General features: G+C 40.9%; 3 protein-coding genes and 1 long non-coding RNA gene across 4 annotated transcripts in view; 3 read left to right on the forward strand and 1 right to left on the reverse strand.

The window, feature by feature from the left end:
* The window catches only part of lrrc8aa (leucine rich repeat containing 8 VRAC subunit Aa), a 32,165-nt gene extending 18,234 nt beyond the window's left edge, over positions 1-13,931 (reverse strand). The window contains exon 1 of the mRNA XM_046867952.1: positions 13,805-13,931. The gene's annotated coding sequence lies outside the window, so the exon portion shown is untranslated. The remainder of the gene's footprint in view (positions 1-13,804) is intronic.
* On the forward strand, positions 6,913-9,943 carry LOC124397998. The gene is made up of 3 exons (XR_006927993.1): positions 6,913-7,062; positions 7,764-7,826; positions 9,754-9,943. It is a non-coding gene; the product is annotated as an uncharacterized LOC124397998 (long non-coding RNA).
* Positions 13,932-16,580: 2,649 nt separating the features above from the next.
* Positions 16,581-20,293, forward strand: nat10 (N-acetyltransferase 10). Its single transcript, XM_046868209.1, has one exon. The coding sequence runs from the start codon at positions 16,584-16,586 to the stop codon at positions 19,824-19,826; it is 3,243 nt and encodes a 1,080-aa protein (XP_046724165.1). The 5' UTR covers positions 16,581-16,583; the 3' UTR covers positions 19,827-20,293.
* Positions 20,294-20,857: 564 nt separating this feature from the next.
* Positions 20,858-25,462, forward strand: dnlz (DNL-type zinc finger). The gene is made up of 3 exons (XM_046868210.1): positions 20,858-21,253; positions 22,470-22,609; positions 24,819-25,462. The coding sequence occupies exons 1-3, from the start codon at positions 20,999-21,001 to the stop codon at positions 24,973-24,975; spliced, it is 552 nt and encodes a 183-aa protein (XP_046724166.1). The 5' UTR covers positions 20,858-20,998; the 3' UTR covers positions 24,976-25,462.
* Positions 25,463-26,644: the final 1,182 nt, after the last annotated feature.

Raw genomic sequence — 26,644 nt, forward strand, 5'->3', positions numbered from 1 at the left:
GGTTTCTTGGCCATAACTTTGTCACCAAGGATTTTCCAGAGGTTCTCTATTGGGTTGAGATCAGGACTCTGGGCAGGCCATGTCATTATTTCAATGTTTTCAGTTTCAAGGAACTGCTTTACCCGTTTTGCTGTGTGACATGGAGCGTTGTCCTGCATGAACACTGCGGGCTAAATGGGTGATGAACGCAGGGAAGGAACCATATGTTGTTGAAGAAGGTTCTGATAAACATTTGCATTCACTCTGCCATGTAGCTGTATAAGAGGCCCAACTCCTGCTTTCCCATCGGACCCAAATAAATTAAACTTGCTTTCATCACTGAAGTGAACTTTGGACCAGTTCTCCTCTGTCCACACAACCTGCTCCTCAGCAAAGCTTAGTCTAGCCTTTTGATTCTTTCTGCTAATGAGAGGTTTGGTCACTGCAGATTGGGCTTTCAGTCCAAATGCTCTTAAACGTCGAGACACTGTATGACGAGACAGATCCTTACACTGTTCAGCGCTGAACTGGTGAGCAATTCCAGCTGCAGTGTGGAAACGATTGCCCATTGAGATCCTCTGCAGTATACTGTCCTCTCTTGTATTTGTCTTCCGTCGACGACCAGCCTTCTTGGCGGACTTGAATGAGTTTGTAATGTTGTAAAGATTCAATATTCTTTAAATCACTGATTTGGAACGACCAACTTGTCTTGCTATGGCTGATAGGGTCATCCCTTTGGCCTTCATCTGGACAACCTGCTGCCGGAGGCTTTCAGTCACTTTAGAACGACCCACCATCTTGCAGAGTCAGTGAAATTGGAAGTTAGGCTGCCAGTTAAATAGGGGTTGACAGATAATCAAGGAAATTAGCACCAGGGTGCCGGATTAACACCAATAACTGGAAGGTATCTGAAAGTGTTCTCTAATTTTGATCAGTGTGTTTTCTGGAAAATAATGTTTTTTTGGAAATGATCTAGTTATTTTGTGGAAAAGGTGTTCTGGTAGCATGGTATAGACAGGACAAAAACTCCTTCAACTGTTGAGCAGTGAAGATGACATAATTTCAGAATTGTTCAATTGTTTATATATATATATATATATATATATATATATATATATATATATATATATATATATACACACACACACACACACACACACACACACACACACACACACACACACACACACACACACACATGTATGCACTCCTGCAGACCAGCTTATTTCACAGCCTTCATGATGTATGAATGCAAATGTATGGTAGTCATGAAGGCAGGTGGGTGTTAATTGTGTGAAAGGGCACAAGCCATGTCTGAACATCTGTACAATAACCATAGCCTTTTCATTCGACAGGGGTTCAATTCATGCTTCAATAAAGCATCATCTACGCAAACACGGCCACACAAAATCAATCGCTCTTTTTGAGTTGCGCCCGGACCTGAAATTCAATTTAAGATACAGTCAGAAGAAAGAAAAACTTAAACTTAAAACTTAACAGGAGCATAGTGTGTATGTGTGTTAGTTTGTAGGAGGTAAATGGGAAAGACTGTGTAAAAGAGGCAGTAAAGACTGAGTATAAAATTTGTGTGTGTGCGTGCCTGCACATATACGTAAAAAAAATAAATTTACATTCAGTCTTTACTGCCTCTTTTGCAATCTTTCCCAAATGCCTCCTACACACACACACACACACACACACACACACACACACACACACACACACACACACACACACACAAAAGAGGCTGTTAGGTTGAATATGAAGTAAACCCTGTGTGTAGGTGTGTCAGTTGGTCTGTAATTCAGAACAGCTCCGCGCTCCCCTTCCTGACCCACAATGCACTGCCAGGAACCCAATTTAGCATTAACAGCTAAAGCTATTAAACCTGAGGTTTCAACCGATTAGAGTGCTGTTTCCGTACCCTCCCTTAGTGGTGCCCCTGCATGCACACATGTATGTACACATGGCCACACGAGAGAAGCACCAGATGTATCTAATTTAGATACAATCAAGCTTTGTTTAAGGAAACAGCAAGTCTCAAGACGCATGTTAATAGACATCTGCAGTGTTCCGTCTTGAACTGGCGACCTCTACGCCAGAACACCGTTTTGGATGAAGCGATGAAAAGCATTCGCTTCAAAATGCCCTAGGAAACTAGTGTTCGGAAAAACTGGTGAACGTGTTACTTCTACAGAGGAGACTAGAGAGATATCGGGCGTGGTCCTGATTGCTTTCGAATTTCCTTTTCTTAAGACACAAACAAACACCCACACACCCACACTTAAACATGCATCAAGGCAGTAATAAAGGACCACTTATACTTACAGCCAAGCAGGCTTCCGGCACTGCACTGTGATTGGATGATCGAGGCAAATGAATGAACTGGAGGGTGAAAATAACACGAGCTCCGGCTATGTCTCACACTTTCTCTTCAAATGCTTATAACAGTAGAGCGCGAGTCGTTACTGTAACCATTTTAGAGCAAACAGCTTCTAAATTCGAAGGTGCCATAAAATGTAAAAGTCCACATTACGCTTAAGACTGGTTTATACTCGAATGCTTTGAACCTTGCTTACCTGTAAGCGAGATGGATACTGCAATAATCCTTGGCCTTTTGAGCATCCTTTATGCATGTTGTTTGAAAAGGAAATGAGCTTCCATGAAAGAAATACCAACCTAAAAAATAATGGGGGCACTATGTGACCCTATATAGCACCATATAGGTTATGTAGCACCATATAGGCTATATAGAACCATGTGACACTGTCAATGAGTGATTACATGTTAAAAAATCACACACTTTAACCTTCAAAACTAAAGGCTATTAAAAAGTGGGTTTTGTGTCTTCAGGATTTCACTGACTATACATTTTACACTTTTACTTTACGAGGCAGACAGTTTTTGCAAATATATATTATAGTTTATATTTGTAAGCATTTCTATCTATTTTCGTAAAGTATTTTGCTTAAGAATTGTGCTAGTAGCTCAGATTTTCTAATACAATAAAATTCAGACATTTGTAAGTGTGGTTTAAATGTAAACAAATACCCTTTAGGGGCCGGTTTATATATCCTACAAAACGCAAACATATGGCAAGTCATAAAGTGGGATGTATGCATAGTTGTACACATTTATGGGATTTTTATGAATATACACAAAATATGGCTAGGAAAGGTCTGGATCACATTTTGTCAGTAGCCTTTCCACCCCCTAAAACAATAAAAAAACAATAGTCGGTCGATTGGAGTAATTTTTCTCTTGTCACGCAATCGAGCTGTTTATATGGAAACACTACAGATTCGGTAATTTTTTTATTAGTCTCTTCAGAATTAAATAAATTGTAATAAGGGACATGTTGGAGAACATTCCCAAAAGGCTTTAATCAAGCTATGAAAAATGTACAAAATCTGCGAATCGTGCTTTTAAGTAAATGCATCCAATTATTCGGTGAAAATTTGTATAATCGTTGTCAGCCCCAGCAAGCATCCTCATCATTTATTTACACGCCAGATCGTTCGCAACCTGTCAGCCTGTTTGATGGCCCGTTAAGATCCTCCACCATTTCCCAAAGACTATAAAAGGCTGCAGGTTTTCAAAGTCGCTCTCATTCGGCTCTCGGAAGCAATTTAAATGAAGTAAAACTAGCCATTAACTAGAACGTGTGATGGCAGTTATTTCTGCCCTGCATTGTGGTTGCCAGATTGAAGCGGCTAAATTACTCACAGCTGCCCACGGTCTGATTCATCCCAGACAAAGTGTGTGACAGTGTTTTGCCATTTAAGTCCTTAGCTTCCTCGAAATGAACAATTTGCCTGTTGGACTGCTTGGAGGAAAAGATCAGATATGATGAACACGGACCAAGCGCACAAAGACACAGACGTCCAAACATGAAATTTAACCGCTTTCAGTAGAGATCAACTAAAGTAGAAGGAAGACTTGAGTCATTTGGATTCAGCAAGTCCTATTCAATAACACAGTGAAAGAGAGGAAAAGCCGCTCGAGAAGATTTTCTTAAAACTCATAGACGAAGGTCAAGAGAAACAAAGAGTGTTGAAAAGACGTATAAACAATGCCTTAGAAGGTCTACAAGGGATAAGAGGTTGTGGGTTTGCTAACACTCCAACGGTCTGATCATCAAGGCTCTTTTTTCTGGTTAGTGTTGTGCTTTATCCATAAAATAAAGTGATTCATTTAAATGGAGCAAACAAAAAATATGTTTATAATATACAGTACAGACCAAAAGTTTGGACACACCTTCTCATTCAAAGAGTTTTCTTTATTTCCATTTCAGGTGACTACCTCTTGAAGCTCATCAAGAGAATGCCAAGAGTGTGCAAAGCAGTAATCAAAGCAAAAGGTGGCTACTTTGAAGAACCTAGAATGACATTTTTCAGTTGTTTCACACTTTTTTGTTATGTATATAAATCCATATATAATTCCACGTGTTAATTCATAGTTTTGATGCCTTCAGTGTGAATCTACAATTTTCATAGTCATGAAAATAAAGAAAACTCTTTGAATGAGAAGGTGTGTCCAAACTTTTAGTCTGTACTGTATATATTTTTTTCCAACCATTTGTGTTTTTTTCCCAAACTGTTGCCACAAATTTGGAAGCACACAATTGTACAGAACGTATTAAGATGTGATAGCAGTACATTTTCCCTTCACCTAAACCAGGAGACTTAAACCTGTTGAAGTGTGACTAAGCTCCTAAACACAATTTCAGTTCTATGAAAATATGGCTTGCATGGGTTGGAGAGAAAAAAATTCTTGTGTGGCCTGCTATAGAGCTCCGACATCAACCCTATTGCACACCTTTGGGATAAATTAAAATGCTGTTTGCATCCCAGACCTCCTCACCCTATATCAATACCTGACTTTACCAGGGGTGACCCCAAATAGTCAAAGAGTCGATGCTTGGATACGAGGAGCCTGATTCGACTAGCAATCCCACAGGCGAATCTTTGCAGAGGTGTTATGAAACGAGGATCGTCTTATTTTGGTTAAATGGGGGTGCTCAAGGTCCGATTTCACTTAGAACTACCAGTTTTCTCCCAATAAGTTAATATACGGCCCATTATGATAAACTTTCTTTCGGTTTCTCCTGTTAGGGGTCACCACAGCGGATCCTCCGCATTTTTGATGTGGCACGTTTTTACGCTGGATACCCTTCCTAACGCAACCGTCCCTATTTATCCGGGCTTGGGTCCGCCACTGAGAGTGGCTGGGGTTGGTCGAACCCGGGCTGCAGCGGTGAGAGCGCCGCATCCTAACCACTAGACCACCAAGGACCTCGGCCCATAATGATAAATTTAAATTTAAAATGTGAAAAGAAAGAAGCTTTCAATACATTTTTTTTTTTTTTCCATGCGTGAATAAATCCAACCACCCCGTGACAGTTTGACTTTCCATTACCTGCATCTTGGTGGATTTAAATCTGTAACAATGTCTAGAATATATTGTAAAGGTATATTCTGTTCTAATTTAATCAGTGGCACTTGCAAAGCATCAGTATTATAATTGCTCATACTTATTATTCTGTAAATTAATTTTTGATTTGTTTTTCAGTGCGTCGATGTTGCGCTCGTGTGCGAACTTATGCTCAGGTGTTCAAACTTGTCTACACAGTGCAAGTTACTGATTACTCCAATTCAGGCACAATAAACCAACATTATCTGTCATATAAGTAAGTGGGACAAGTGGGTGCTTCTTTAAGACGCATGACTGCAACAGTGCAATTTTTTAACTGATGCGGTTTCACAGGGGAGTGTTACATACTGGAAGGAAAGTGCCACCTACCATACTTTTTTCCCCTGTTCTATCTCATAGAAGCTCACAATTGGCTAGTGTGCATGTTATTGACATTAAGGACCGAAATCCCTCTTACCAGTCCTCTCACTCTCCTGGCCCATGGACAGAGACTGCTGTGGCTTCGTCAGTATGCAGTAAGGCATTTCACAAGGCAGGAGAATGTTCACAAGTACCACATATATGTCGCTACGCTACTGCCTCCTGCGCCAAACTTAAAATATTTTACTGCATCGCTATAGTCATTGTAAGATCGAAAAATCGTGTCATTGTAACTCAGGGATTGACTGCGAATCATCATTCCAGCCCTTGATCTGCAACGTGATTATATTCTACCAAAAGGCAGTCTAGCCTTCACAGCCAATTAAACTGATCAGCAGACCCAGATCCACGATAAATCAATTTACTGAGTAAATGCTTGGCAGCTTTCAGACTGATTCGTGCAAATCTACGTGTGAAAGATTCTGAGCGAACTGCCATTAAAGTGTGTGTTTAACTAGGAGTTAGGGTTAAGAGGGGAAAAGACTAGCACCAAGTGATGGGGTTAAGAAGAAGAAGCAGCAGAAAAAATAGCAATGAAAAAGTGACATGGTTGTTATGGAAATAAAGATGACAGAGAAAGCGGAAGTGAGATTACACAAATTGGGTGAAATTCTTTTGGCTGTACAAGTGTTTGTGTGTGTGTGTGTGTGTGTGTGTGTGTGTGTGTGTGAGTGTGAGAGAGATCACGGGGGTCAGGAAAGGTGACTCAGCTCAGACAGAATGACGTCTATACGCCGACTCCTGTACAATAGTTATCCCACGCACACTCTCACACACTCTCACACACAAACACAAAAGGAAAAGTGGTAGCAAACTGTGATTGCTAGTTCTTGCGTGTACATTTCAATTTTATTTGCTAGCCACACATTAGGACCCAAATCCAAGTGTCAAATCCATCCAAAAGTGGGACTCTGTGTGTGTGTGTATATATGTGTGTGAGAGTGAAAGAGAGAAGATTAAGAAAAAAAAAAAAAAATTTGTCAAGGAACAGAGACTCTTTTTTTTCTTTTCATTCACTTGCTTTTCTCTCTCCATCTCTGTGTGTATGTGTCTGTGTGTGTTGGGTGTTGTCGGTCTCTGGGCGGATCCTTTCCCAGCACAACTGCAGGCTAATCACGCTATTTGGGGTGGGTATCCAGTAAACATGCACATGCAGACACGCAGACACAAGCGCACACACAATGGCAGGGGCAGAGACGCTCACATACACACACGTACACACAAACAGAGGTAGGTAGGCAAGCACACATATCCTTAAACATATATACACCTCTCTCTCTCACTCTCTCTCTCTACTAATGCTTCCATCTCTCTATGCTTTTTAGTTCAATTAAAATCAATTCAATGTGGTTTGCCGGTAACAGTGTGTGTATGTGTGGATCAAGCTCAGCTTACAGTGTGTACAGGAATAACTAGAGTCTCTCAAGCCTTGTCTCTTGATCATCTCTCTCTCTTTCCACTCCCTTTCTTTCTATTTGTGTCTTCCTCTCTCTGCCCACCGTTCTCTGCCCTATCTGTGCTTCCGTCTCACTCTTTCTGTCTCCATCCACCTCTGAGTATCTCCCTTTTTTTTTCTGTCTCAAAAAGTTTTGTTTCTATGTATTTGCCTAACAAGCGCAGTACACCAGGCCAGTGCAGCCTCAAGCACACACAGTGTAAAGATTTTCTTATCTGTCTCGCACACACACACACTTTAGTGACTCTAACAGCCTTCTGTACAAAATCCCACCTTCACCAACACAGTGTTTTTTTTTTGATTACACACACACACACACACTTCAGTGCCTCTTTGTTCTGTTCCTAAAGTCAAATTACCAAAAACAGGTTTAAAAGGCCACATGCTGTTTTACAGACATCATTACACTACAGTGAGAGCGGCTGCTTTGTCTGAGGACATTCCTGACTCTCTTTCTTTATGTCTCCGCCCACAGACGGTCTGACCAACTCTGTACAAGCCGAGTCTCTTTGTGTCACACGAACGACTAGACCTTCTGGTAAGCAACATGCTTACAATAGACCCAATATAGCATGTGTGTGTGTGTGTGTATGTGTGTGTGCATGCCTGACTCTATAACCGAACCTGTTCCATACATCTGCCAGGTCTCTTTAATATCATTAAATATTAACGCTGAATGCTCATTATTCTTTCTGTACTTTAGGTCCATCAAACATACCAGACACACACATTGCCTCTTTCGTGCATACTCTTTTCCTTTCTTTCATACACACACACACACACAAAGGGCCTGTTGTCTATCTGTCTTAGGACCATGATTCTCCAAGGACACCAGGTCCCTACCAGCTGCTTCTGCAACCCACATATTTAAAGAAACAAAAACATTTAACACACACATTACACATACACACACTATGTTTTCAGATGTGCCATAATGTTGCACAGGCAGATACCATCCTGTTCACACAATCAGCTTCTACACTCAGTTCGTCTCATCACCTGACTGAATGATGCAATAATTACACATGCATATACACACACAAACACACACAACATCCAACCAGATACACAAACATTGGAAGGCGAAACAGCACACCGGGTTTAAACACTTAACCGGCCCGTAAATCAAACTGACCTTTGTGTGTGCGTCAGCAGTAATATACGATTTACAGCTGTCCAAGAAATCGGTGCTGATAAACTATGACTTATGGTCCAATCGTATAAAATCCTTGTTCTGGAGACAAGCAGTTCGCACGACTGACTGACAACAGAACTCACAACACGTCTGAGTCAAATCTGACTCGTCATTGGTGACCTGATGGTGTATAAAGGGGGGGATTAGGCTCTTGATCGGTAACACTACACCGAACAAACCCCGAGTTGGATAAACACTCCTCCAAAAAGTGCACAAAAGTGCCGACTTGCCCCAAAATCCACCCTCTTAGAAATGAGTAAACTCCACCCAACGGAGACCAACTTCTCAAGCAAGCAATGGTTGGAAATGGGAAAAGGCATGGCCCAAAATGCGCAGACGTAATGTTTCCCGGGGGATATGTATACATATGTAAACATTCTAGAGGAAACAACACTAATAAATTTGGAGTCAACAAAATGCTAGATAGAAGCGATCACCGAGGGGGTCGGCAATCAAAAAATTTATATGATTTACTTCAGACTTCGATAGATGATTACTATTAATTTTTTAACACTATTTTACAAAAAAGAGTGACCTGATTTGTTTGTTAGTTTTTCTGTAAGAAAAGTAGGTGAGAATTTAAATGTTCATAAATATATTGCTGAATAGAGTTAGTTTAACACTTTTAATAGACATGGGACAATTACATCGATCAGGCATAACATTATGACCACCTTCCTAATATTGTGTTGGTCCCCTTTTTGCTGTCAAAACAGCAAAACATTAACAGCATTCACCTCTTCAGCAATTTGATCTACATGAGCTCGTCTGTTAGAACGGACCACATGGGTCAGTCTTTGCTTCCAGCCGGCCAGCCATGACCCATTTGTCGGTTCACCACCGTTCCTTCCTTGGACCACTGCTGATAGATACTGACGACCGCAGACCGGGAACAGCCCACAAGAGCTGCTGTTTGAAGATGCTCTGACCCAGACGTCTAGACATCACAATTTGGCCTTTGTCAAACTCACTTAAATCCTTAAGCACATTTTTTATGCTTCTAACACATTAACTTTAAGGACATTTGACTGCCACAGACTTTACAATGAAGGTACATGGATCATATGAATAGCCAATCACACTGCAACCTTTTTGACCCTTAAGCTTGCAGCCACCTCAGATACACCATATTCACAAAAGTATTGGGACACCTGATTTTTTCAGCCATATGTAATTCTTCCCCAAACTGTTACCACAAAGTTGGAGACAAACAAATGTATAGGATGTATTCGGGTGCAATAGCATAAAATTTTCCTTTCTCTTGAAACAGGAGACCCAAACTTGATCCAGCTCCTTGATGCTATGGTTTACATGGGTTGAAGTGGAAGATCTTGCATGTTCTGACATAAAACTCTAACTGGGATGAACTAGAATGTTGACTGCAGGGCCTCCTGACCCTACATCAGTACCTCCTGACCCTACATCAGTACCTGAGTTTATGCACACCCTTGTGGCTGAAGCCCAAATCTCCACCAGCACACTCCAAAATCCAGTGGGACATCTTCCCAGAAAAATGTGGAGCTTTTTATGACAGTAATTGGAGAATAAATATTGACTGGGATACTCATAAATGCACATATAAATCTTATGGTCACAGGTGTCTACAAACATTTGTCCATAAAGTTAGTTGTGGACGGAGAACCAGAAGTTAAAACTTTCTGAAAACTAGATCTTACAAGCTCATAATCAGGTTCAACTTAAAATCATTTCCCAACTCATATGACCGGTGGACAAAACGATCTCGTCTATTGCATGCTAAAACACGAGCAGCTGAATCATCATGTTTAAAGTGTAGTTTCACATCCCTGCTAGGATTCGATTGCGTGCGTGCGTGTGTGCTTGTCCATTAGACTTCATACAAGCAGAAATCAAGAGCCATAAGGCATCATTCAGGGAACTGCTATTACAAAACTGTGTGTGGGTGTAAGTTATACAAAATCCACCACGGGGTGATATCACAGTTTAAAAGTCCTGAGGAAGTGTACCATCGTGTCATGTTTGTCTGTGTTAGAGGTCGAGTAAGGATTTTGTAGCCGGAGGTGAAATCGACCATTGCTGCTCACATTGAGTGATGAGTCGCGCATTCCAACAATCGTGAACACGAACACATCCACCTGCTCCAGCATGCCTGACGGAGACGTTGTTCGCTTGTGCTTCTGTTGATGTTATGAGCGACTTTGCTCGACCCCCACACCCCTTCCTGTTTGGCTTGCTTGTGGTTTTGCCATTAGGCCTCAGAGTTTGGAAAAGACGATCTCCAGCGGATGTGCGTACATTAAACATTTTCACCATCACTATAATCGCCTAGTCTTTCAGGCCAATGCGTTATCACGATAGTGAGCGTGACAGTTTTCCCTTCGTTTCGTAATAAAAAAACACATCCGTGTGCTGTAGATCGTGTTACTATAGAAATTATACCAGTATTATTATTTTTATATTTGAGGTGTAACAGTGCATGTTTCGCACAGAACCGTTTTGGTACAGGGCCTTCGTTTAGGTGCACGTGTACCGAATGCAATACTTTTTTACCTGCGGAAAAACGTATTAAGTGGCAGACTGAAATTTTGTTTAGTCTCTGCCTTGCAGTGTGCCTGTTTTTTTTATTATTATAAATTAAATTATATTGTATAAATTAAATTAATACTAGATTTAGTGCAGTGTTACTGTAGCTACTCAATCCGCCCTGGGGAAAAAAAACGACAAGCAATTTTATGCTTCGCATTTCTTCCCCTTAAACGTACCAAAATTGCACCGAAACGTGACTTAAAAACCAAGGTCCGTACTGAATAGTGAATTTCGTGTACCGTTATACCCCTAAAATAAATCATATGAATTATAGTCTGCAGAATTCAACAAAGTAACAAACTAACTTTTTTTTGGTTTGTTTGTTAGCCCAAATTGGACAGTCCACAGTTAAGGCACGAAAAGACACCACACCTATACTCCCCCCGAGAGTATCAACAACAGGAAGGTACATCCTGCCTAATTGTATTATTTTATTGTTCCTATCTGCAGCAAACGGTGCAAAACTTTGCTTGTCTTTTCCATATTTTCTCATCGAGGTTGTGCGTTGGCAAATGTTTAACCGAGAATTTGAATGTGTGAACAATCCATAGAAAGAAAAACAAATAAAAATTATTTATTAGCTTTCTCTGTCTTTGAAAACATCATCAAGACTTCTCAATGACACTTCAGAGCTCATTTTTCCCCCCGGAAAGCACTTCCATCTGAACCGGTAGACAAAGTGTTTAACGTGATGCTCGGCATCCTGCAATTGTTTTGGGGGAAACTTCGCTCGGGATCCTACTGATATTATTGCACGATGTCGGTGTTTTATCACCATAACATCTTGATAGGGCTTCCTAAATACTTTCATCGTCGTAGAGCTTTTTTTATAACACGTCCATTACTTGACACGGCTGTAAAACTATTTCTCCTGTAATCCTCTTCAATATAAACAAATGTCAGACGGAAATTCTGGACACCAAAACAAGACTGTCACCTTGTTTGCAAAAAAAACACAGCAGAAAAGCATATTGTCAAGAGAACGCTGTGTGCTTTAGTAAACCGTCCCGGCCATATGACCTCCGCTAAACTCTTCAGGTAACAAACTCTTAAGGGCACATCAACCTCAAGTTTCACCATATTGTGGAAGCCCTGATGAGCTTTTCTGCTCACCACGTTTGTAACAAGTGGTTTTTTAAGCTACCGCAGCCTCCCTGTTGGGTTAACCCCCTTTTTTTTTTGTTTTCACACCATTCCAAACTCTGGAGACCCTTTAGTATAAAGATATTTGCACCATTGTGTGCACCAGGGTTGACTGGATAATTGCATACATAAACATGCTGCTGGATGGATATTTGTTCTCAGGCAGTGTAACAGTTTTGACAACTGTATTCGCACCTTAAAAGACAAAAATGAGGGTTTTTGACTAAGAAAAGGGGACATGCGTTCCACACAACCTGAAATAAATGTTGCACACGTTAACTTTCCTCACGTCTTTTTTTTTGCATTAAATGCTTGTAATGACCGCATCAACCATTAACTGTGCAAAGTCCACCCCGGGCATCGTAGGCCTGAGAACTCTGACGTGATCGTATTTCGAGTCACGCTGCTGTTACACAGGGTGAATGTTCATGAAAAATGCAGGGACGCCACAGGAAAACGGTCCTCCAGCTCCGATCCGTCCCATCAGTGACATGATAGTGAGGACATGATAGCGTCAAACCGGTCGAGCACTAAAGTGTGCAGCTGCGGATTGGTAATTCGGTGAGCTGAATGAATGCATAGAGAAGTCCTTTAAGGGATGTTTTGTGTATAGCTATTACCAGACAGAGCACATCATGGGTTGGCTATAAGTTCAACATTTTTTTTCTCCACCCAGACTGGGAGGGATGGGGAAAGGTTCAAACAAAACTCCCTTCACACTTCTCCCACTAAAAGGCTCGATTTGATCAGGATCTAATTCAGGGTCGATCTCAAAATGGCTCCCGGTCAGAACCATTGCATAAACGCTATAATCTTACATCCTTCATGGTACAATTACGGCACAAATCAGTAATGGAGCCGGACAGAGGGTGCACTACTGGTTCAGAATACACTGTTACATACCCACAATTCAGTGTGTGGCTTCAGTAAGAAGTCAAATGCTTCATACGACATGTGCTTTGTTTAGGGTTCAGAAACCATTTCATCCCCCCTCATACCATAGTGTTTAGTAGATAAACCCCCAACAGCCTCATACAGGCCATAGAGAAGCACACTATCTAGTGGATTTGCATAACAGTAAACTGAATCCGAGATTTCTTCCTGCTGGACATAAAGCAAACTAAGGAGAAGACAAAAAGCCACTATTTTACACCTTGTTGTGAGTAAAAACCTATGAAATACTAAAAAGCATCTATAGAGGGTGAACAAGCCACTGTTTCAGATCACTGATCTGGGGCTCAGTCCCAAACGCCTTCCCACAGGACATCCAGATGACTACAAAGACCACGACCGACCGACCGACCGACCCCACACACACACACACACACACACACACACACACACACACACACACACACACCGCTTACAGTAAGTGGAGTAAACCGAATATCTGAATACGTTTTCATCATTTTATAAAACACTGCATAGAGAAATTGATTATATAATGATAATGATGATGATGATTATATATAACCTCATTCACCCACATGTTTAAGCAGCAGGTTAGAGGATTCGGCCGGCGGCTCTACTGATACTGTACCCAAACAACAAACACTCAAATAGTGTTTACAATAATATACCCGTAAACGATTATTGTCCTTTTTAATACTCACCGTTTTTGCTTCTGTGTTGTTTCTGTATTCGACACATTTCCCGCTGAGCCGCAGCGTGCAGAGCGGCGGCGGTTTACTCTGCGCCAGCAACACGAAAAAAAAATCCCGAGTGCTGTGGAACGCAGGCGAAGCCACGCCCAGGAAATTGCGTCATAAGAGACGCTGGAGCAACGAAATGAAAAGCTAACGCAAAAAAAACAAAACACAAAAAAAACTCGCGTGTTCCGCCTTATTTCATTCCTAACATAATACTATTCGCAAAACTAAGAAACAAACGAATAAATAAATAAATAAATAAATAAATAAATAAATAATAGATTTGTTGAAGTTTCTAAAATTATTTTAGAATCCATCAAACATTATTAAAAAAAAATAATAAAAATAATTAAAAATAAATAAATAAATAAATGTGTGTGTGTGTGTGTGTGTGTGTATATATATATATAAAACCAAGTCAACTCTTGGTGCCGGTCCCAAACCCAGATAAATGGGGAGGTTTGCATTAGGAAGTGCATCCAACATAAAACGTGCTAAATCAAACATGCTGATCATGAATCAGACTTTTATACCAGATCGGTCGAGGCCCGGGTTACCAACAAATGCCACAGGTATGCCTGAGAAATGGAGGAGTGTGCTGGTATCAGTTTTTAAGAACAAGGGAGATGTGCAGACCTGCAGTAACTACAGGGGATAAAGTTGCTCAGTCACACCATGAAGTTATGGGAAAGAGTAGTGGAAGCCAGGCTGAGAGAAGAGGTGACCATCTGTGAGCAGCAGTATGGTTTCATGCCGAGGAAGAGCAACACAGACGCATTATTTGCTTTGAGTATGTTGATGGAGAAGTATAGAGAAGGACAGAAGGAGCTCCTTTTTTTGTTTGTGGATAAGAGAAAGCTTCTGGTATTGTATGAGGAAGTCAGGTGTGTCAGAGAAGTATGTGAGGGTGGTGCAGGACATGTATGAGGACACTGTGACAGCAGTGAAGTGTGCAGTAGGAACGACAGACTGGTTTAAGGTGGATGTTGGACTGCATCAAGGATCGGATCTGAGCCCTTTCCTGTTTGGACAAGTTGACGGACAAGGTCAGACCGGAGTCTCCGTGGACTACGATGTTTGCGGATATTATGATTTGTGGTGAGAGTAGGGAGCAGGTTGAGAAGAGCCTGGAGAGGTGGAGGTACGTGCTGGAGAGAAGGGAAATAAAAGTCAGTAGGAGTAAGACAGAGTACATGTGTATGAATGACAGGGAGAGCAGTGGAGTGGTGTGGTTGCAGGGAAAAGAGGTTGAGAAGGTGGAGGAGTTCAGGTACCTGGGGTCAACAGTGCAAAGTAATGGAGAGTGTGTTAGAGAAGTGAAGAAAAGAGTGCAAGCAGGGTGGAGTGGGTGGAGAAGAGTGTTAGTAGGAGTGATTTGTGACAGATGGGTATCTTCAAGAGTAAAATGAAAAGTTTATTGGACTGTGGTGAGACCTGCGATGTTGTATGGTTCAGAGACAGTGGCATTGAGTAAAAGACAGGAGGTGGAGCTGGAGGTAGCAGAACTGAAGATGCTGAGATTTTCACTGGGAGTGACGACGATTGACAGGATTAGAAATGAGTTTATTAGAGGGACAGTGCATGTAGGACGTTTTGGGAGAAAAGTTAGAGAGGCACAAGTGAGATGGTTTGGACATGTTCAGAGGAGTGACATCTGGTATATCGGTAGGAAAATTCTGATAATGGAGCCACCAGGAAGGAGGAGAAGAGGAAGGCCAAAGAGGAGGTTTATGGATATGGTGAGGGAAGACATGCAGGTAGTTGGTTTGGAAGAGGCAGAACTGGCACTTATTCACACTCATTGATGCACGTGGGGAGAGAAGGCCCGTGTGTTCTGATCCAACAGACGAGCCCCTGGAGCTCAAATAGCTGAAGAAGTTAATGCTGTTAATTAACGGGTCAGAACTGTTTTGGCAGCAAAAGGGGGACCCACCTAATATTAGGCAAGTGCTCATAATGTAACGCCTGATCGGTCACCATCGGTGTTGTGTTCATATTTAAGTTTATATTTTCAAGTACACTTGTTTACAGTTCTATTTGTGCACATAGTACTATACTATACAGTAGTTTTTGTGTTTTGTTTCTCTCTCCTGCAATGTTCCCTGTGTGTTTTGTCTGCACTGTTTGCACTGTGTTGCACACGATGCACTTTATGTGGTTAGGACAGTTTACTTTAGTCCTTAGCTTTGTGTACTGTTATGTAGCTCTATGTTGTTTTATGTAGTACCAGGGTTCTGGAAATGTTGTCTCATTTCACTGTGTACTGTGTCAGCTGTATATGGTTGAAATGACAATAAAGACTTCTTGACTCTTGACTTGTCTAAAGTTATGCCTGGTTGGTTATGCTTTTCCAACTAAATACATAAATGTGGATACATTAAATTAGATGCGTTCCACCTCTATTATTCATATTTAATATTTCTCAGAAGTCTTTTAAAACATGTAAATATTAAATGCATTTCCTGTTATTAATTTGTTTTTTATTTATTTCTCTCTGTTAATCTATTGTTTTATTCTTTATTAATCTATATTAAAATTATTCAATTTATGTTTTTATTATATTGTATTGTAGTTTCGATGTGCCCTGATGTTTTAAGGCTTCCATGTCAGTTTATTCTTGGAAATTACTCATTCTTGCCATTTTGTTGCTTCTTATATTTTGCATTCAATTATTAATAGAAAATAAATAAATAAAGGTAAATTGACTCATGAAGCCTGAACACACATGCGTAGACTCAGGCGCATGCGCACTGGAGAACTGGAAAATCTCGCCCGTCATCGCGAGAGCACGCGAGAGGAAGTGTTCGGTCCATGTGAGAAAAACGTGCGAACTCGCGCTCACGGTTTTTGCGAGAAAGTTGTGCTTCGAGTTGACAATTTTGGGTGTTTTGTTTTTTTCTTTGGTTCAGTGAAAATGGCGACATACCGGAAGAAAGTTGATAATCGGATTCGTGTACTGATCGAGAATGGAGTCACGCAGCGGCATCGTACAATGTTTGTGATAGTCGGAGATCACGGTAGGGATCAGGTTGTCATCTTGCACCACATGCTCTCCAAGGCCGCAGTGCGTGCACGACCCTCGGTCCTGTGGTGCTACAAGCACGAGCTTGGCTTCAGCAGTAACCGTAAGAAACGCATGCGACAGTTACAGAAGAAGATCAAAACCGGCACTTTGAACCTGAAACAAGATGATCCCTTTGAGCTGTTCGTCGCAGCTACCAGTATCCGCTATTGTTACTACAATGAAACGCACAAAATCCTGGGCAACACTTATGGCATGTGCGTTCTGCAAGATTTTGAGGCTTTAACTCCCAATTTACTGGCTCGAACCATTGAAACAGTAGAAGGTGGTGGGATTGTGGTCATTTTACTAAGGACCATGAAGTCCCTGAAGCAGCTGTACACAATGGCAATGGACGTCCATTCTCGATACAGGACAGAGGCCCATCAGGATGTTGTGGGACGATTCAATGAAAGGTTTATACTGTCTCTTTCCTCATGCAAGACCTGTATAGTAACCGACGATCAGCTCAACGTTCTCCCGGTCTCCAAACACAATGCAAATATCAAACCTGTGCCATCCAGAACGCAGGACGATGCACCGCTGCCGCAGGAGCAGGAACTGAAGGCTCTAAAAGAATCGATGCAAGACACGCAGTCGGTGGGGACTTTAGTAGAGTGCTGTAAAACAATGGATCAAGCCAAAGCTGTGTTGAAGTTCATCGAAGCGATTTCAGAAAAGACCCTGCGGAGCACTGTGGCGCTCACCGCCGCCAGAGGAAGAGGAAAGTCCGCGGCACTTGGGTTGGCCATCGCCGGGGCCATTTCGTTCGGTTATTCCAACGTATTCGTTACGTCGCCCAGCCCGGACAATCTGCACACGCTGTTCGAGTTCATATTTAAAGGCTTGGATTTGCTTCACTACCAAGAACACATGGATTATGAAATCGTCCAGTCTTTGAACCCCGAGTTCAATAAAGCCGTTGTCCGAGTTAACATCTTCAAAGAGCATCGCCAGACAATTCAGTACATCCACCCTGGAGATGCTGTCAAGTTGGGTCAGGCCGAGTTGGTGGTGATTGATGAGGCTGCAGCTATTCCTTTGCCTCTAGTAAAAAACCTGCTCGGGCCTTATCTGGTGTTCATGGCTTCGACGATCAACGGGTATGAGGGCACAGGACGCTCTCTTTCGCTCAAACTCATTCAGCAGCTGCGCCAGCAAAGCGCAGACAGCCAGCAGAGTCTCTCGGCTGAAAACAGAGCCACGAGCACGGCCAGACTCACTTCAGCACGCTCGCTCCATGAGGTTTCTCTCCAAGAGTCCATTCGATACGCTCAAGGCGATCCCGTCGAGAAATGGCTAAACGAACTCCTGTGTCTGGATTGCTTGAGTGTGCCACGCATCATTTTAGGATGTCCATTACCGGAAACTTGCGATCTCTATTATGTGAACCGCGACACATTGTTCTGTTACCACAAAGCATCCGAAGCATTCCTGCAGCGTCTCATGGCTCTCTACGTAGCGTCTCACTACAAGAACTCCCCAAATGATCTTCAGCTGCTCTCCGATGCTCCAGCTCACCATCTCTTCTGCTTGCTGCCTCCTGTTCCACACACGCACAACTCTCTTCCGGAGGTTCTAGCAGTCGTGCAGGTGTGTTTGGAGGGGGAGATTTCCCAGCAATCAATCCTCAACAGCTTGTCCAGAGGGAAAAAGGCATCAGGAGACCTCATCCCTTGGACTGTGTCAGAGCAATTTCAAGATTCAAAGTTTGGAAGCCTCTCGGGGGCAAGAGTGGTGCGTATCGCTGTGAACCCTGACTACCAGGGGATGGGTTATGGGACACGTGCTCTGCAGCTCCTGCAGCGTTACTACCAGGGACAGTTCACTCAACTGGATGACAAGCAGCCAACTCCAGTTGCTTTCAACTCTGTCAGCAGCGAGGCCATGAGCCTCTTAGAGGAGGTTGTGTCTCCTCGAACGGATCTGCCACCCCTATTGTTGAAGCTGAACGAGAGGCCTGCAGAAAGATTGGACTACTTGGGGGTCTCATATGGCTTGACAACGCAGCTGCTGAAATTCTGGAAAAAGTCTGGATATGTTCCAGTTTATTTAAGACAAACGCAGAATGAGTTGACAGGGGAGCACTCTTGTGTGATGCTGAAAGAACTGAACACTGAGGATTCGGCAGAACCGAGTCAGTGGCTGCCGGCGTTCTGGAAGGATTTCCGACGGAGATTCCTCTCTCTGCTCTCCTACCAGTTTAGCAGTTTTAGCCCGACGATAGCCTTAAACATACTGCAGAACAAAAACATCAAGGACGACAACCCAACAACACTAACGGTTTCAGAATTAGCGGCCCACTTCACCCCGTACGACCTGTCTCGTTTGGAAATGTATTCCCGAAACATGGTTGACTACCACCTGATCATGGACATGGTGCCTGCCCTAGCAAGGATGTTCTTCCTCAAACAACTTGGAGATCTTTCGCTCTCTGTCGCCCAGTCCGCTCTGCTTTTGGGAATTGGATTGCAGCACAAATCTGTAGAAACTCTAGAGAAAGAGATTAACTTACCCAGCTCGCAGCTCATGGGCCTGTTCAACCGTCTCATGCGTAAAGTAGTACAGCTGTTCAACACCATCCAGGAGAAGGCGATTGAGGCGGACATGGTTCCCGTCAAGGACATTAACATGGAACCCACCGCTCAGTCGCTGCACAAAGAATTGGACGAGGCTGCCAGAGTTTTCGAACAGAAGCACAAGGAAGACATGATGAAGATTAAAGATATGGATCTTTCGCAGTACATGATTCGAGGCGATGATGAGGAATGGAACCAAGTGCTAAAGAAGGCTGGCAACACAGCGATAGTGAGCATCAAGAGCGATAAGAAGCACAAATTGGAAGAGGCAAACAAGAAAGAGGGGCTGGGAAAGAAGATGAAGAAAACTAACAAGAAAAAGGGGAAAATGTTAAAGAAATCATAATCAGTATTGAAAAATTATTGTTGAACTATTTTGTTGTTTTTTCATTTTTAATATTCTGTAGTACATTCTGTAGTAATGAAGTGCTATGTCCTTGTTTTGTAATCAAATGTTTTTTTTATTTAAGAAAAGACAAAAATCTGCAATGTCCAACAAACTATTATGCTTATATTTCTCCTGAAAATGATTGCCATAATATCCACCAAAGTGAGCATTGCCTTGTATACTTTTCAATTGCAAATACAAAGTTGTGAAAATTCCTGAGAAAAGTGTATAATTTATATAAAACAAAAGGGAGAATGAGTCAACGCGTTCAGGGTTTTGTAGTGAGAGTGCAATTAGATATTGACTAATGTTCATTTTATAATGCGACTTTAGGACATTTATTTTGTCTGTTTTTATACTTCTGATCTCTGGAAATATTTCGTGCAATTTTATAATGAAAGGCGTAATAAAAGTACTGTTTCGGATCGGTGTAATTTGCTTTCTGGGGTCCACGGTGCTGGATTCTGAGGTAGACAAGTTTATGTTGTGTTAGATTTTGACGGTCAAAAGATTTTATATGGATCAGCAATTGTGAGGTATGAAAGGTACAAGTTTTCTAATTTCATTAATCATGTAATGAAGGTGATTTAAATGTTTTATAGATAGGCAAAACCACAGTTGATATCTTTCCCAGATGTAATAATAGTGTATGTGTAACACTAAAATAAACTGAAAAAATATAGAAATAAAATTATAAGAAATTGCAGCAATTTATACAAATTAAATAATACTGTATACTACATAGTACTTAGTATATCTTTCATCATTCGGGTCCAGTCCTAGTCGAGTAATGATGATGTCATCATTCTGGGGTTTGCACTTCCGCCTATGGACGCATTCACAACTAAAAACCGTACGATAAAAAATAAATAAATAAAACGTGTATAAAATAATGTATGGTTCTAAATGTGATATAAAACGGCATTTAAAGGCATTAAGGGTTTGAACGGTTCTTTAGTTTAGAGGTCATTTGAAGTGAGCCTGAGTCAGCTGACCGAGCGTTACACTTACGTCATTAATGTGCGACAGCTACTACCTCCTTAGCTGTATACATTTTAACACGGTTAACGGGTTTATTTTCAAACTGCGTTTTATTTTATTTTCAAAATACAGATTTAGAATAATTGAACATGTCGTTAGCGACGCGTTGTCGTTTTTGTTTGGGATTGTTTCGGTCGAAAGTGAACACACGTGTGTCTGGAGGTTTACAGTTAAATACACGTGTGTTTGGAGGAAAATGGCCAGTTCCTCCTCCAGTCCTACAAAATCAGATTAATTCAGACAGTGTGGGTTTTCGGCGGACATTTCACACTTCTGCAGCGGCATGGAGCGATGAGGTTGGCAATATCCAGTCAAAGAATTATCATTTGGTGTACACCTGTAAGGTGAGAATTTATATTATTTTTATTGTTGTTATTGCTGCAATGGAAAACCTACTGATGCCTGTAAAACACCGATCACTGTGTAACTGTTTAGCTGAAAGTCAACCCTCACCCACATGATTTAATTAAACTAAAATTGTTTTAATATCTATGCTGCATGGTGTTCATTAGGTTATTCTTAAATTGTCCTTTTTCTAGTCAGAAGGTAGGGGATGTGTTGCGTGCTGATGCCACTAGGGGGCTTTCCAAGTTCAGTTGCTGTTGAGTTTAACAGTGGCAAGCATTTCGACAATCTTCAATCAAAACAGCTTGTTTTGTGTCTCATCATTTTTCTGGTATCACAATATAGTGTTGAAGTAGTGAAATCTAGAAAAGCTGACAGAATAAAAGACTAAAGTGCTGCTGCATCACAGTTATACATTTAGATTATTGGCATTTGGCAGGTGCACATATTCAGAGCAAATTAGATTAAGCAATAAATGTATTCTGATTCATTAGGACACAGTCTTGTAGAAGTGGTCATTTATGTTCTGTGGAAGGAGGTTGGTCTTTAGACGTCGATTGACATTGTTCTGATATCAAGTGAAAAATCCATTCCACTACCTAGGTGATGAAACAGAGATCGGTCTTAAAGCATGTCTTGATTTTACCCTGGGAGGTGGTGGTATCAATCGGGCAGTTGTAGAGGATAGAAGAGAGTGTGCTGAAGTGCAGGATGAGACATGGCAAAGGGGTGATGTGGGAGAATTTAGGAAGGGTGAAATGCATTCTGGATCAGTTGCAGTGGTCGAATGACCCTCAGAGACGAACCTTTTAGGTGGTGATAAAGCAAGGAGTGAATTGGACTTGTGCCTTGTGGGTAAAATTAGGAAGCTGCTAGGTAAAATAAAAATAAACATTTATGTTAAAAAAAAAAAAATATATATATATATATATATATATATATATATATATATATATATTAGTTTTTCATGGTGGATTTTTCCTTTAACAAGTAAAAAAGTGGTAGAAATGTTCAAAGTATTCTGTGTATATTATCATCACTTCATGATTTTACCATATTTATTTGTATGCATATTTATTTACTAAACAAAGCCACATAAAACGTCTACTTCGATTTAACTCGCTTTATTGTTCCGACATTTCCTCCATTTCTTGTTCTCCTGAGTAAATTGGAGATCAGTCCTTACATGTAAAATACAATGTTCCCTGGTTGTAGGTCTGTTCCACACGTTCAATGAAAAAGATCTCCAAGATGGCGTATCACAACGGCGTGGTTATAGTAACCTGTCCAGGCTGCCAGAACCACCACATCATCGCCGATAACCTCGGATGGTTTTCTGATCTGGAAGGAAAAAGGTGCGTGTCTGACAGAGCGGTATTTCTCTTATACATTGAGAAATTATATATGTCTTATTCGAGCATCACTATTAAATCACCATCTTAAGTTTTTTTTTTTTTAATCTGACTTTTGCTGTCCGAAAATTCAGTTTTTGTTTTCTAATGTGTCTTTGAGAGGAAATGCTCACAGGAAGTGGTCATGGATTCTTCTTTGGTGTGATAAAGTCATAACTGCTTCCTTCCTGTTCAAACTTGTAGTAAAAAGCATGGTAACCTGACAAGCAGAAGGAGTATTTTGTAAGTGTCTTTTAATTGAGTAAAAAAAAAAAGCTCCCAGAAGTGTTTGTACTACATTTAAAATGCTCCAGTACACTCTGTTACCATGAATATTGAGAAATCTTTGCTTTTGTTAATTACTATACTTGCGATGCCTCTATGCACTTGAGGTGTACACACACACACAATGTCTTCTGACTTTGTGATTATTAATATGAGCAAAAATATGTAGTTGTAAATATTAAAAGTATTGCACAAGAGCAGAAACGGATGCAAGTGCTGGGTTAAGAAAATTGTATGGAATAAAGGCAGGAAAGCATGGAAATGTAAAACAAGGCTATGGTGGGTGATCAGCAAGATCGAGGAACTTGATCGGGAACCATAAAACATAGAACGTAAATGGTTCAGCAATCACAGCCAACTGAACATTTACATTTATGGGACTTGCATCAGAGCAGGTGAGAGTTAAAGGCCTTGCTCAAGGGCCCAACAGTGGTAGCTTGGTGGCACTGAGATCGGAACTCGTGACCTTCCGATCCGAACCTTAGTCTTCAACCAAAAGCGTTCTTCAAGGTGGTATCAATAAAGTTTCGAGACTAACGCCGTTAACTGCCGCTGTTGTGACCATGCGCTTTACCACATCAGCAATTTCATCATGGACGTTAGAACAAAGAGCAAACGTGAAGTTCTGTGGGAAACCGGACGAATCTGCTACGACGCTTCGAAAAGAAGACTTCCATAACGCATTCCAGAAGTGGCAGGAACTCCATGAGCACTGAAATGCAGAGCAAGGGGACTCTTTTTGTAGGTTATAGTGTGTAAATGATAGATAAATAACGCACAAAACTTAAAAATATACAGATATTAATCAAACACAGAAATAGTGAACAGCTGGGAATGAGAAACATACATAAAACACGGAACGGCTACATAAAACACGGAAGCAAGAAAGTGTTTGGCGGTGCGGGTGGGCATTCGCTTCACGCTCCTGCGAACGAAGCAAAGGGGGGGAATCTCTTATACGCACCATATTATTGGTTTCTGCCTTGTTTGCCACAATACTGTGTACAGTACAGCTTTTGATGTCGCCTGCAAATGCCAAAAGTAAGCAATACATACTTTTTAATTAGAAATAAATGATGAGGTTAAGAAAGTTTATATTTAGTAAATTATCGTATTTTCCGGACTATAAGCCGCTACTTTTTTCCCCACGCTTTGAACCCCGCGGGTTAAACAACAAAGTGGCTAATTTATGGATTTTTCCTGCGTTTTTCCCGGTTTCACAAGATTCAAGACAAAAAACTGAGCCCCATAACATTAGACCAATAAAATTGCAGAACGGGTTCAGGTGAACCAATGAAACTCTTTATATTAAATCAGATGCGCTCCCACTGAATCAGGCTGCACCACATCATAAATATGGATGATGTTCCTCTGACATTTGACCTGCCGCTCACTCAGACTGTCTACAGGAAAAGGGAATCATTCGTCACACTGAAAACAACCGGGCATGAAAAAAACACACTTCACTTGTGTTCTGAGCTGCACGGCATCGGGAGAAAAGCTTCACCGATGGTGATTTTTAAACGCACGACGATGCCAAAAGATAAACTCCTGAGAGAAATTGTTGTGAAAGGAAGGATGAAGACAGTGAACAATTACTTTCTTGGTAGGCTACTGTTTAGATACAAGCCATGTAACAGACACTGTCTTTCGTTAAAGCCTGTGTAAAGTTTATTAGTTTCAATGTAGACACCTGGGGCTTATAAACAGGTGCGGCTTATTTATGTTCAAAATAAAAATCTTTGTCAAATTCAGCGGGTGCGGCTTATATTTGGGTGCGCTTTATAGCCCAGAAATTACGGTAGTATATTTTTTTCTCTGACGCTTTTAATAAATTCTGATATTTCTTTTTAACAGTTCTGTGTTTTTGCCCGATCTTTATTTGTAGAAACATCGAGGAGATTCTTGCAGCCAAAGGGGAGACTGTGAAGCGAATCGCAGACGACGCTGCCATAGAGATTATCGTCGAGGAGACAATTAAAGAAGCGATGCAGAGGAGTGAAGACGAGGAGAATGCTCCTGTAAAAAACTCTGAAAATTCATGACACTTTTGGCAATTCGATGCTGCAGTAATGGTCGTTTCTCATTGGGCAGTGGGGTACAGTGTTGGTCAATCAGCTGTTTCAAATTGAAGCTCTTATTTGCGGGGGGTTGTTTCGCAGACATTCCACAATGTTAAAGTATGTGGTGTCGTCCATTAAGATAAAGTTTTTGTATTGAAAACTGTTCTTGTATAAGAGCAATAAAACATATTTTTCATGTTATTGAAAAATACTTAGTTCTATAGAGGGGAACAAGTGCTGCATCAAACCTGTTGACTTTTTTGCTACATCAGCATGTAGTTTCGCTTCTTATTCTTTCCATATAAAAGTTTTAGTTGCCTAGAGAATTACATAGAGTGCGGATCATATTATCTTACCCCTATCCAATATTCACTGTAATGCACTGCTACTGTGTGGAAAAACAACACAATTTCTGTCTGATGACTGATTTGTTTCCAAAAAATTCTTGTAATAAAACCTGAAAACTTCACAGTTCACTCTTGAATGTTAGATATATTTTTCTGTCATTAGTCATGTGACAGTTGATTTATAAGCTAATTTGAAGTATTACTGATTATTTCTGTCAGCATTTCATCTGCATACTATATACACTATATTGAGTAAAGTATTGGGTCACCTGGTTATAAGTACGGTATGTGATTTTTGAGCATTGCATTTCACATTTAGTCCCAATTTGCTCTTATGATTCCCTCCACTCTTCTGGGAAGATGTTCCACTACATTTTTGGAGTGTGCTTATGGATATTTGTGTTCATCAGCCACATGGGTATTACGTAAGGCAGGTACTGATGTAGGTGAGGAGACCTGGGGTGCAGTCAGCGTTCACATTCATCCCAAAGGTGTTTAGTAGGGATGAGATTAGAGCTCTATAGCAGGCCAATCAAGATCTTCCTCTCCAAAACATGTAAACCATATCTTCAAGGAGCTCACTTTGTGCACAGGGGCGTTGCCATGCTGGAACAAGTTTGGGTTTCCAAGTTCAAGTGAATGCAAAATTGTATTATAGCGCATTTAAAGATGTCATAAAATTGAGTGCTTCCAGCTTTGTGGTAACAGTTTGGAGAAGAACCAAATATAGCAGGAAAGGTCAGGTGACACAATACTTTTGTCAATATAGTATATGTGTATATAGTAAGGCTGTCAATCGATTAAAATATTTATTTGCGATTACGGTAATCGCACATTTCTATGTGTTCTAAATGTTTCTTAATTTTATATTTTTAAAGTTTTTAAAACTAATCAACATGGGCATGGACAAATGGATGCTTTATGCAAATGTATGTTTAATAGTGAAGTCATACTCATACAGAGAGCATGAAGACAAAATATTCTTGTTAATGTTTAAAAGTAATTATAGTCATCAGGACACCAAACTTTTGCTATGTCTCCACACAAACGGTTTTAATTGCCGGATGTGTGCATCATGGCAGATTTTGGTACTTAATCTGAGACAAAACAAATGTTCAGATATTTAAATTAAAAATATTATTCGGTTAAGTTTGTTTTGGGGTTTTTTATATCTGAGGAAATAAAGGCATTGTAAATAAATGTGTGTTTTGTCAAAGGTTTTCATTTCGCTTCTATATTTATTTGTGTATTTGTAATAAAAATGGTCAAACAGAAATGCACTCTGCATTAATCACACATGAATA

Source organism: Silurus meridionalis, chromosome 15 (assembly GCF_014805685.1).
Source record: "Silurus meridionalis isolate SWU-2019-XX chromosome 15, ASM1480568v1, whole genome shotgun sequence".
Classification (NCBI taxonomy): domain Eukaryota; kingdom Metazoa; phylum Chordata; class Actinopteri; order Siluriformes; family Siluridae; genus Silurus; species Silurus meridionalis.

What these genes read in the sequence shown, in the direction of transcription:
- nat10 (XM_046868209.1), top strand. Translation starts at nt 16,584, where the DNA reads ATGCGCACTGGAGAACTGGAAAATCTCGCCCGTCATCGCGAGAGCACG.
- dnlz (XM_046868210.1), top strand. Translation starts at nt 20,999, where the DNA reads ATGTCGTTAGCGACGCGTTGTCGTTTTTGTTTGGGATTGTTTCGGTCG. An exon ending in ATTTGGTGTACACCTGTAAG is followed by an intron (nt 21,254 to 22,469) that starts GTGAGAATTTAT and finishes CCCTGGTTGTAG; the next exon opens with GTCTGTTCCACACGTTCAAT. An exon ending in TCTGATCTGGAAGGAAAAAG is followed by an intron (nt 22,610 to 24,818) that starts GTGCGTGTCTGA and finishes CTTTATTTGTAG; the next exon opens with AAACATCGAGGAGATTCTTG.